Source organism: Alexandromys fortis, unplaced genomic scaffold (genome assembly GCF_014885135.2).
Source record: "Alexandromys fortis isolate MF-2015 unplaced genomic scaffold, M_Fortis_MF-2015_v1.1 scaffold_72, whole genome shotgun sequence".
NCBI lineage: Eukaryota > Metazoa > Chordata > Mammalia > Rodentia > Cricetidae > Alexandromys > Alexandromys fortis.
The window spans coordinates 553,632-565,734 of record NW_026067969.1 but is presented as its reverse complement, the minus strand read 5'-3'; the positions used below and the strand labels follow the sequence as shown (position 1 = coordinate 565,734).

Below are 12,103 nucleotides of genomic sequence, written 5' to 3'. Positions count from 1 at the left end.
GTCTTTATTAGTGGCACCTCTTTCCCTGAGAGGAATGTGGGGTCAGAAGCCCAGAGTCAGCCACACTGTCCGTCTGTCCTTCACACACCCCTGGACCCAGCATGTGGTCTGCACTCAGAATCCCAGGATATGCTCCTGCACCTTGGTTGTGGAGGTTCAGGGGGCCTAAGGTTTTGTGTCCAGCTCCAGAAACACCGTTTCCCTGCTTCATCTGAGCCGTGTGTGTGTTCAAGACAAGTCAGGGACCTTCAGCCACCTTTCCTGTTTGATTAGCTTGGACGATATGCGATTTAATTCCCTTCAATCCGTTGCCTTTTCCCCGGATCCCTAAGGTCCATCAGCTTCCTCACCCAGATGGCTTCTCCTGCCCACTCTGTTCTCCTCATAGCGTTAGTCCCAAAGTGACCCAAAAGGCTCAACGCCTAGTGCTTCGGTGTCTTCCACCCACACAGCCTCTCCCAACCGCAGTTCAAGCCCGGAACCAGCTTTCGAGGTCTTCATAGACCTGGCCGCGGGGCAAGTAAGGGTAGCGGGCACAGATGGTGCAGAAACGTTCCCTCCAGTCACCCAGGAGCCGCACACGGAGCCGGTCTCGCCAAGCGAAGAAGCGCTGGTAGCGGCTCTCATTCATGCCGACAAGGAAGCCAGCCAGCTCGCGGGCTGAGCTGAAGTCATCCACGTGCACAAAGGCATCTGGAGGTACAAAAGCTTCGTAGGTGGCCCGCGGAGGTCCCAGCACCACAGGCACCGCACCAGCTGCCAGCGCATTGCGCCAAAACTTCTCAGTGATGTAGTCCCGATGCTGTGAATTCTCGAAGGACAGGTAGAAGCGGTACCGGGCCACAGTGGGCAGCAGGCAGTTAGCGCACAGGGGCCGTCCGCTGGCACGACCAAACACATCCACCTGCAGGTGAGGGGCCAGCTGCCGGTACAGCCTTGCACGCTGCTGCCGTTCCTGGAAATTGCTGACCACCCAGGCAGCCATCTTGCTTTTGGCTGGTAGTGGGGGTGTAGGCCCAGAGTAGGGCTCCAATCGACCATAGGGTACAAAGATATCTGAATCACGCCGATAGCTCAGCACCCAGTTGAAGATGCCTCGGAAATGATGGAGACCACGGCTATTGCTGGGCGATTCCAAAGAGGCCCAGACCCAAGGCTGTCCGTGCGGCCTCTGGTCCAGGGGCAGGCGAGACTGCAGGGTCTGCAGCTCCCTGTGATGGAAAACCACAGCATCTGCACTGGCTAGCAGGCTCCGGTTAGAACTCAGGCGGCAGCTAGCCATGCCATAGTGAGTGCAGGTATCCCCAGGCAGCTCTGGGGGCTGGTTGGTGAAAGGCCAGTGCCAGATGAGGATGGTGACTGTAGGCTGAGGCGCCGGGGCGCTCCCAGGAGCTGATTCCAGCAGCCAGAGGAGCCAGAGGGCCATGAGCGCTGCACCTCCAGCCAGAGCCCCCCAGGCTCGCAGCCTCCAGGTGGGGTTGCACCCTGAAGCAAGATTTAAAAAAAAGGAGAGGTCCTGTCACCCTGGGCCCAGGGATGCCCATAAATCCCCACCATCCCCACCTGGGATGTCTCAAGGGCCAGGCACTCACCAGCACAAATCATCCACAGCCTTCCGGAATCGGTCACCCAAGGACTTTCAAATCACAGCAGCCTCCCCAATAGAGGCACCCTAAAATCACAGCTGCACCTCAACTCAGCCCCTGGTGTCTCCCTTTCATCTACCCAAGGTGAGGGAAACCAGGGGCCTTCCCACTTCTGCCCCGCCCTAACCCTTCGGGTTTTGGCATCAGCCACCATCCCATCCCACCCCACCCCACCCACCCCATCCTCTGCTGGAAGAAGGAATCGAGACAGGAAGAAGGCCAAGCCAGGGCCCCCTGCCCAACCCTGCTGGTCCCTAGAGATGACCAGCTAGGCATATGGAGGAGGAGCTGGACGCCTGCTTGCTCTCAGGAAAAGGAAATCCCCTTTGTGAGTATACTGAGCAGAAATGGCCCTCCTCTCCAGATGAGCACCCCCATCCATGGTCCACCACCCAACCCCAGGGCACCCGAAGAGAGCAACTGCACGTCCCCAGGAGGCCAGAGAGGCTCCTCCCCGTAGTGACACCCACTTCCCCCAACCCCCCACTGAGCTGACCCTGTTCTTACAGGCCCTCGGGCACCACAAATTACTGCTCTCAGAGCCCATCCCACCCCACCTCTGCCACCTCTAGGAACCGCCTCGTTCACAGGATTATAGTCCTTAGAAAAGGGCCCCCATCACAGTCCGGTCAGACCTTAGTGCATGCCCTTTAGGGCAGACTCAGCTGCCTTGGACGCCAGGGAGGGCTGGGATGCACACCTCTCCCTAGAGACCTGTGGGCACGCAAAGCTTGAGCTGTAGGCTCAGCCCAAGGTCTTGGATGGACTAGGAAGAGCTGCAGGTCACTTCCTTTCTTCCTGCTATCCCAGGAGGGGGCTTTCCAATCTGGAAAGGAAAGAGTCTGCATGTCCCTGACGTGGACAGGCAGACTGGTGGGCAGCGGGTTGGCATCCACTCTAGAAGCAGGAAGGCTGGTCCCAGCCTCGGATCCAGGCTGGTTTGGATTCCCTCCAGCTGACCTTGGTGGGCTAACCTTCCTTTCCCTCTCACTCAGGCCCCTAATCTGGAGCTGCAATGACCCAGTGCACGGCGGGGTGGCCTGACATGGTCACCCAGGGCTGCTTCAGCCCATGCAAGGCTTCTAGCCAAGGTGCTTCCCTTTTTTTCACCCCCACCAGAACTCCCACTCTGCTGCCCAGGACACTGTGGGGGGCTCACACGGGGAACAGCAAGCTTGTCTGGTCCACGTCCCAGACTCCAGAACAGGAATCCTAAAGGGAAAGACACTGGGAGGTCTGCTGCCCCAGCGTCCTTTTTAGGGACTGCCTCCTACACTTGGCCCTACCCTGCCCTGTTTCACCGCTGGGCTTCCAGGACTCCTGGCCTCCCCCAGCCATAGTCTCACACGCTGCTGCGCTGCTGTAGAGACAGGAACCAGGTAACTGACAGCGGACCCGTGGTGGCGGCAGAGACGAGTTGCAGGAGAAGGTGGCTGTTTGGCACCTCGGTGGTGCCCCATCCCCCCAGTGCAGGGTATAACCTCCAAACTGTGGTGGGGAGTTTGCGCAATGCCCAAAGGGGAAGAGAGGGTGTGGGTGCCTCCAGAAGCCATTTCACTGGCTGGAGATACAACCGAAAGTGCCCGTGGAGTGGGCAGCTGTGCCCTTGCCCTTCTAATCACTCGGTGCTCAGTGAGATGACCATAGTGGTAACTGCCCTCTCAGCCCCACCCCTGGCATCTTCTCTCCATCTTTCCCCAAGTAGGGTGACCCCAGGAGAGCCACACCCTGGCTTCAGACTTTCACTTCACCCCCCACCCCCACATATTCTCCTTGTGGTAGCCTCAGAAGGCAGTGTGGGACCTGCAGGAAGGGGGCCATCCTGCCAGCTTGGGGCCACAGGCTTCTTCTGGCTGCCAGAACCTACTGTCCTTCCTGTTTGTGCCACCAGGCTGGCTGGGGCTCTTGCCCCAGCCTTACCCACACCCACAGTCTGTTCCCTTCCTGGATGGATTTGAAGGAACCTCCCCCACATCTGTCTTATTACTGTCTCACCATCCAGCCCAGGTTGGCAGCTGTCGGGGCCCCTGATCATGGGAACATACTAACTGGGGAATAGATTCAGAAGTTTTGCCCAGAAATGGGTCAGAATGAAAAAGGAAAAGGGGGAGGGCTGAGAGAACATGAGTCAAAGGGAAAACCGGGGGCCTCAACCTGGTAGGCCTTTACCCTATCAGGCCTCCCCAACTCATGGGGCTGTCCGGGAAACGGGCACCCAACCCCAGCTCTGCAGCTTGGAGGAAGCAGAATCAAGATCACACACTCTACCCAGCCTAGGAGACCCTGTGCCCCCTCCTCCAGCTAAGGTAGGGCACAGCCTTATAGACCGCTGCACCAGGACACACAGATACTTGGGGCAGCAGGCCGGTGAGAAACATGCTACCTCTTGCCTGCTTGCCCGCCTGCCTGATCCTCACCCAACCTCCAAGGCTGGTCAGATGTGTGCCTAGAGGGCCCCCTGGTGGCCATTCTCTGAAGTCACCTGATCTTGCTGAGGAGGGAGCTGACCTGCTTAACGCTCTGGGCACTGGGGTTCAGAGCTTGCCTTTGGGGAAGCATAGAGTTGGGACCTTGTAGGGGAAGGCAGTAAAGGGGACGCGTAGGTGAAGGGGCATGCTGCTGAGGGTAACACGAAGGTGGTAATCAGGAGCCAGCTGGGCTGGGCAGCAGGCAGACAGCCCTAAAGGGCGCACTCCAGCCCCTCCTCTCCCCTTCTTTCCCATTATGCCTGTGGGGAAGGGGCGTGTCCTTGTACTAGTCCAGATGAGCTACAGATCCTCCGAGAGCTGATTCTCTAGGAACCCATGTACCGCACCCCAAGTTTTGCATATCTTTTTCTGTTTCACACCAGGACACACCCCTCTGGGCTTCACAGCCGTTGGGAGGCTGAAGTTAGGATACCCAGAAACAGGGGCCACTCTCTGGCCCCCCACGCTGGCAGGGGCTGAAGGACATCACCTCCTAGGGGATGAAGCTGGGAGGACTTATTTGTGTGTGTGTGTGCCTATGTGTGTGTGTGTCTGTGTGTGTGTGCCTATGTGTGTGTGTCTGTGTGTGTGCCTGTGTGTGTCTGTGTGTGCCTGAGTGTGTGTGCCTATGTGTGTGTGTGCCTGTGTGTGTGCCTGCGCTTGCGTGCATGTGCATGTGTATAGAAGATATGTATTTTTTTTGAGATGGGGTGTTTCACTGAACATGGAACTCACCAATTGACTAGATGCCTAGCCAGCAAGACCCTGGGATCCATGGTCTTTAGGGCTACAGACATACACCAACATACCTATTACACTTTTTGTAAAAATTACATTGCTGGAGGTTAGAGAAATGGCTCCATGGTTAAGAACACCAGCTGCACCCAGCACTTGGGAGGCAGAGGTAGGCAGATTTTTGTGAGTTAAGGCCAGCCTGGTCTACAGAGTAAGTTCCAGGATAGCCAGGGTTACACAGAGAAACCCTGTCTTGAAAAACAAAACAAACAAATAAACAAAAAACACAAAAACAACAACAAAAACAAAAAACCACCAGCAGCTCTTCCAGAGAGCACAGGCTTGACTCCCAGCAGTCACATGGTAGCCTTCCGCCAGCTGTAACACAGTCCCAGGGGGATGCACACGTTCTTCTAACCCCCAAGGACACTGTACACATGTGGTCCACAGACATATATGCATGCAAAACACCCATAAACAAAAAAATTTAAATTACTGACATTTGGGCAGAGAACCCAACTTCAGTTTCTAGCATCTATCTTGGATGGCTCACAACTGCCTGCAACTCCAGCTCCAGGGGATCTGACCCCCTCTTCTCACCTCTGCGCACACCCACACACACAATATCCGCACAGAGACACACATACATGTACATACTCTTTAATTAAAAATAAAGTTGTTTAAAATGGCATTTATGTATTTGGGGTGTGTATGCACACACACACACATCTGTGCCAGGGTGCACTTGTGGAGGTCAGATGACAGCTTGCCGGGGTCAGTTCTCTCCTTCCAGCATGTGGGGTCAGGGAACTAATTCAGTTCATCAGGCTTGGTAGTAAGACCAATGACCTTTCTCATCAGCCAAAATCTTTCTTTAAATATTTATTTATTATGTATACAATGTTCTGTCTATGTGTATGCCTGCAGGCCAGAAGAGGGCACCAGATCTCATTACAGATGGCTGTGAGCCACCATGTGGTTGCTGGGAATTGAACTCAGGACCTTTGGAAGAGCAGCCAGTTCTCTTAACCGCTGAGCCATCTCTCCAGCCCAGCCAAAATCTTTTAAATGACGTATGAATTATTTGTGTTCGTGCGTGGGTGTGGGTGCGCACGTATGGAGGCCAGGTGACAACCGTGGGAATCTGCGCTTTCCTTCGATCACGTGGGTGTGGGACTCAAATCATCAGGCTTTGCCGCGGAGGGCCTTTATCCACTTCAGTCATCTTACCCAACGCTCATGCGGATGCTGTGAGTCCCAGGTCCTCACGCGTGCGCGGCAAACGCTCTACAAAAAACGAGCCATCTCTCCGGGCTCTGAAGCTAGAAGACCCTGGTTCCTAGGATCACTGACTACGCTTTCTGTCCCATGCATGGTCTTCCCCCAGAGCCTTACTGGTTAGGGAGCGCCATCCAAATGGATGGGTGCCACCCCAGGTTTGCGCTGGGGTAGTGATTTTGTCACCTTTCGGCATCTGTGCTGAGTAGCATCTGGAGGTTTTGCTAAGAAGACAAAGCGGCTGAAACAGATGCATCCTATTGAGCTTCCTCTCACAGGAAGCAGGTAGAGGGGCTGGGATCCTAGGGGCCAGACCTGCAGAAGGCTCAGGTAGACACAGTCCTCTGGCAAGTCCGAGCCAGTGCTGCAGTGAGACTGACTTCCTGTTGGAGCCAAACAAAGTACCCTTCAGCAGGGGCCTGGGGCATAGAAGGGACAGCCACACCACCAGCACAGGGAATAGGGTAACAGGCTCTGGGAAAGGCCCAACTACGCTCCTTGTCTAAGAACTGAATCACCAAGTCCCTATAGACCCCAGAACCTCCCTCGTACACTGCAGAGTAGGGAGCAAAGACCCTAGAAACACACTGAGGATGTCTAAAATGTCATGAAGGTGGACCTCTAGAACAGACCAGCAGGGACGGCATTGGGAACAATTGTGGACCCTCCCCCGACCTCTCAGACTGAGTCTGGAACTCTGGGAAGCCCCCAGCTCGGCTGCAGCCCCACCACTGAGACAGATGTGCTAAGCATCAGGTTGTCCTTTCTGCTAGGTGAGGCCTCCCTAGAGGTCCTCTGTGGTCTGCATAAAGGGCCGATATGGCAGTGAACATCCACGAACTATGCCTGCTCTGCTCAGCTTTCTCCTCAACCACTCCCACACCATAGCCCAGAAGGAAACAGGCTGAAGATAAAGGCCAGCCCAGGGTCACAGAGAGCAAGAGAGGAGTTTCTTCTGTGGGAGACTCTGGCTCCCAAAACATATTGCTTTGGATAAACCAATACCTTCAAGCAGTGTTGACCCCAATTTCTAACTAGTCTTCCCCACCACTCTTCAGGGACCTCTTGGTGCCTAAACAGTTTTGTCTTCCCTATTGCAGGGTTGTCCAGAGCCTGCACCCTCTCCATCCCAACAAATACTCCAGAGTTTTGAATACAACCTTTGCCCCCCTCCCTGTTTGACTAACTAACCTTGTTTTTCAGGCCAATCTACTGATGGCCTGATTTCAGCACCTCTGACCACAGTGTCTCTCTCTCTCTCTCTCTCTCTCTCTCTCTCTCTCTCTCTCTCTCTCACACACACACACACACACACACACACACACGCACGCACGCTTTACTCAAAGTATTGGCAAACTGCCATGCGTTATTTGAGTTCCCCTGAGAAGCTGGCTCTGTCAGTGGGGTTGCCATCCCCGCATTTCAGACCCAGGCATATTTGTCTCAAAGCGTCCTTTGAGACCACTTGTCTCGGGATGCTCTCCCCCTCTCTCCCCAACTCTGTGACAGGAAGGGAAGAGAACAGAAAAAAAAAAGAAGTAAAAATATTGTATTCTAGCCGGGCGGTGGTGGCACACACCTTTAATCCCAGGACTCGGGAGGCAGAGGCAGTGAGTTTGAGGCCAGCCTGGTCTACAAGAGCTAGTTCCAGGACAGGCTCCAATGCAACACAGAGAAAGTGTGTCTCGAAACAACAACAACAATAATAATAATGTATTCTTGAGAACAGCTAGAAAGCCAAGCATTTCCAACAGAGGCACTGTGGTTTCTCCTGTAATATAAATTGCCTACAGAAGGAAGGAGCTGGAGGTTTGGCCATGAGAAGCTCAGTCATGGAGAGAAAGCTCAGTTGGGAACTCCGGCTGAGGGCCACAACTTCCTCAGTTGTGGATGTTTGCAAGCCAAGATGTGAGGTTGTCTTTCTGCTGTGATTTGTTCTTTTATTTGGAGTCATTCTGCTCTGCTCAGAACTTTGTCAAACTCCAACTCATTCCCTAAAGTACTATTCAGGCAGGAAAACTCGACATGTAGACAGAACCACCTGCTAAAACTAAGACATGACATAACCCATCAAAGTCCACAGTTAGGTGTTTCTGTCAGTTTTGTTTCCTCGTATTGACCAATGACATTCTCTGGAGTGAGACCCTCCCCTCGCCTGGCTAAGACCTGTCCCCACTCCTCTTGGGAACCTGGATCATTTTGGCTTTGCCAAGTTGCCCAGAGAAACGAAAACAAACAAATAAGCCAACCAACCAAAAGCCTTCAGCCTGTCCCAGTCCAGGAGCAGAAGCACTTGCTTGCTTTTCTTTTTTTTTTAAATATATATTTTTATTTATTATGTATACAGTGTTCTGCCTGCATGTGTGCCTATACATCAGAAGAGGGCACCAGTTCTCATTACAGATGGTTGTGAGCCACTATGTGGTTGCTGAGAATTGAACTCAGGACCTTTGGAAGAGCAGGCAATGCTCTTAACCTCCGAGCCATCTCTCCAGCCCTTGCTTGCTTTTCTTGTTGCTTGACTCCTGCTCACTGACAGGGCTGGTCCTGTGTGGAGGTGAGGAAGGCCAGGCTGTTCATCCAGGACCCCTGTCATCTAAGAGGAATGCACACAGGGAGGGGACATAGTTCCCGACGTGAGCAATCCCTCTGCACCTTGCCTGATCTAAGCAGCCCTGGGGAAGAGAACAATTCCCCTGGGCTGAGCCTGAAGGAAAACAGAGAGTGTCACTCCTTTCTCTTTCGTGATTTATGTCACTTTTTAAACCAATGATCCATGTAATTGGAAAATTCAAAGCTCACCATTCTCGAAAAGAAAATTATAAAGCAACAATCCTGCCGTTGGCTGGGCGGAGAAATCACTGCCAAGCAAAGCAACAGTGAACAAGGAGATTCTAAACAACTTTCACCGGGCACTTCTTAGAAAGATGAAAGACAGCTGCTAAAAAGATTTCCACTGACACCCAGTTAGTCACAGATTTTAGGGGAAAAAATTATAAATGTTTACAAAATTAAAGATAAACGTAAGTCCTTCAGATCCCAGCTCCAAAGACTATGAGGCAGGTTCAAGAGTTCCTAGATGGGCTGGAGAGATGGCTCAGAGGTTAAGAGCACTGGCTGCTCTTCCAGAGGTCCTGAGTTCAATTCTCAGCAACCACATAGTGGCTCACAACCATCTGTAATGAGAACTGGTGCCTAAATAAGAGATTTGAGGCTTTAAAACAGCTCTGACTTCAGCCCTACAACACCTAGATGTCTCAAAATCTTTTCATCTGTTTGTTCATGAAACAAAAGACAAAAAGCATTTGCCCCCAAACTTTGGTGCCACAGAAATGCCCCGTGACGTTCCTGTCCCAGTGACGGAACCCTGTAGTCACAGGATGGCCCACTTGTCTAAGAGCTGTGGCTGATACCGCTAGTTTTTGTTTGGTTGATTTTGGTTTTTTAAGACAGGGTTTCTCTGTGTAACAGCCCAGGCTGTCCTGGAACTTGCTTTATAGACCAGGCTGGCCTTGAACTCAGAGCTCTACCTGCCTTTGCCTCCCAAGTGCTGGGATTAAAGGTGTGAACCACCACCGCTCTGCGGATACTGCAAGTTTGATGAAAGAAAACAAGTTAACTCTGGGTCAAGATCTTATACACACAGCACCCATGATGCGGTTGAGGCCCTCCTCTGAGGAGCACCTGCTGTAATTTAGAAAAAGCAGAGAGAGAGAGAAAGATGCCATGCGACAGAGCTCAGGCTTTTTATTGGGGGAAAGTGAATGGACGAGGGGGAGGGGGGAGACCGGCCTCTGGGGGACTGGAGCAGCAGAAGAGAAGAGAGAAGAGAGAGAGACAGAATGATGGAGATAGAGAGAGAGATGGGAGGTGGGCAGGTCCCTATAAAAGGGACCATAGTGAATGTGCACAGGAGATGCTCTTAGTGACCACAGCTGAGGACGTGAACTCCACGGTCAGGCCAGTACAGATGCCCAAATGCCACCAGCAGCCACTGCCATCACTTTGGCTACCCTCTTTCCTGATGACTTAGGTGCCCATCCATAACTGACCTGAGATGAAAAGATGAAACCACAGGTACACAGAAGCTGCAATAGTTACTTTAACAAAACGATTTGGGCCTACGCCAGGTACCTTAGCCCAGATAGCACAACTGATTGATCTGACCTAAGCTCTCTGATGAGAAAAAGGAAAGTCCGCCACCATATACCTGGACAGTCAGTGAGTATGCTTTTACTACAGGGCTTATAGAGAAAGGGGGCTTCTCACCTCCAGGGAAAAAAAGACTTAAAAAATATTGGTTCTCCCAGGTGGTGGTGACACACATCTTTAATCCTAGCACTTAGGGAGGCAGAAGTGGTGTGGGAAGTCCTGTATATCTATTGCTTTTATTGGTTAATGAATAAAGCTGCTTTGGCCTATGACAGGGAAGAACAGTATAAGACGGAATTCCAAGCAGATAGAAAGCGGAGTCAGGGAGACACCATTAGTTGCCAAAGGAGACAGAGGCCAGAGAACCTTCTGAGACAAGGTTTCACTGTAGCTTCGAGCCTGTCCTGGCACTAGCTCTTGTAGACCAGGCTGGCCTCAAACTCACAGAGATCTGCCTGCCTCTGCCTCCCAGGTGCTGGGATTAAAGGCGTGGGCCACCACCACCTGGCTTGTTTTATTTAAAAAAAAAATTTACTTTTCTTATAACTGTCTATATTTTTTCCTCCCAAGCCTATGAATATTTATCCAACACCACAACACATTTAGAGAGCTTTTTCTGTCTGAATCCATATTTATTGTGTAACTGTAATCATTCTTGACCAGGAACACTTTTAAAATGGTGAGCAGCTTTGTTGTGGCAGCCCTGGATGCTGGCTCCACCTTTCTCAGCCTTTTAATATGGCAGAGGTAGCTTTACCACCAGCTCCCCGGCTCACCACTTTAAGTCTGGGAAGGAGCTTGCACACATAAACCCTTTCCACCTGAGTAAAAGCTAAATCTGCCATGCAGTGCACTGCGAGGCCTGGAAATATGTCTGTGTACAGCCTTGGGAATCCACCATGCTCTGCGGCCTGTGCACTCCTAGGAGACCTGATTCCACCGCCTGCCCAGGTTGAGGGGGGTGGTGCTGAGCCAAGGGCATGGTCTCAGCTACTTTCCTCCCAACTCCAAGTGGGCACACAAGCACCCAGACCTGAAGTGGGCGCCATTTTGTAGGCAGAGGCTGCTCATTCATTTCCTGGCCGCCCAGGCCCCAAATAGTCACACAGAAACTATATATTCATGATGATACATAGACTAATAGAAATGGGTTAATTCAAGATATAAGAGTTAGCTAGAAATAAGCATGAGCTAATTGGCCAAGCAGTGTTGTAATTAATATAGTTTCTGTATGATTATTTCGGGTCTGGGCGGCCAGGAAACGAGCGAGCAGCCTCCGCCTACACAGAGGCAGGCAGGCAGATCTTTGTGAGTTTGAGGCCAGCCTGGTCTACAAAGGGAGTTCCAGGACAGCCAGAGATGCACAGAGAAATTCTGTCTCAAAAAAAAAAAAAAATTGAAAAAAAATCTCTTGGTTCTAAGAGAGGCTATTTGGCTATGCCTCTAAATTGCTATCCTCTACTATTGGGCTGCTAAAATGGCTGCTAGACAAACAGCCCTAAGATTCGCGGGAACTATTGATATTCTGATGACCTAGCATGACCCAATGCTGTCTGAGACTCCATGGTAAAAAAGGAACGGACAGCTCAAACCCACAGGTTGGTGGAGGACACAGCTGGTGAGACTCTGGTAACTGATCTTCACCACACTGTTATCTGGGGTCCACAAAACTGTCTGAGTTGCTCAGATCAAGGTATGTTTTTTTTTTTTTTTAAGATTTGTTTATTTTATATATGAGTGCTCTATCAACTTTAGGCCAGAGGAGGGCATCAGATTCCACTATAGATGGTTGTGAGCCACCATGTGGTTGCTGGGAATGGAACT

General features: G+C 51.8%; 1 protein-coding gene across 1 annotated transcript; it reads right to left on the bottom strand.

Annotated features, from left to right (window-relative positions):
- Fut7 (fucosyltransferase 7) lies at window positions 1–3,076 on the bottom strand. The gene is made up of 3 exons (XM_050155426.1): window positions 2,993–3,076; window positions 1,593–1,672; window positions 1–1,485 (listed from the first exon to the last, which is right to left on the bottom strand). The coding sequence occupies exons 2-3, from the start codon at window positions 1,603–1,605 to the stop codon at window positions 470–472; spliced, it is 1,029 nt and encodes a 342-aa protein (XP_050011383.1). The 5' UTR covers window positions 1,606–1,672; window positions 2,993–3,076; the 3' UTR covers window positions 1–469.
- Window positions 3,077–12,103: the final 9,027 nt, after the last annotated feature.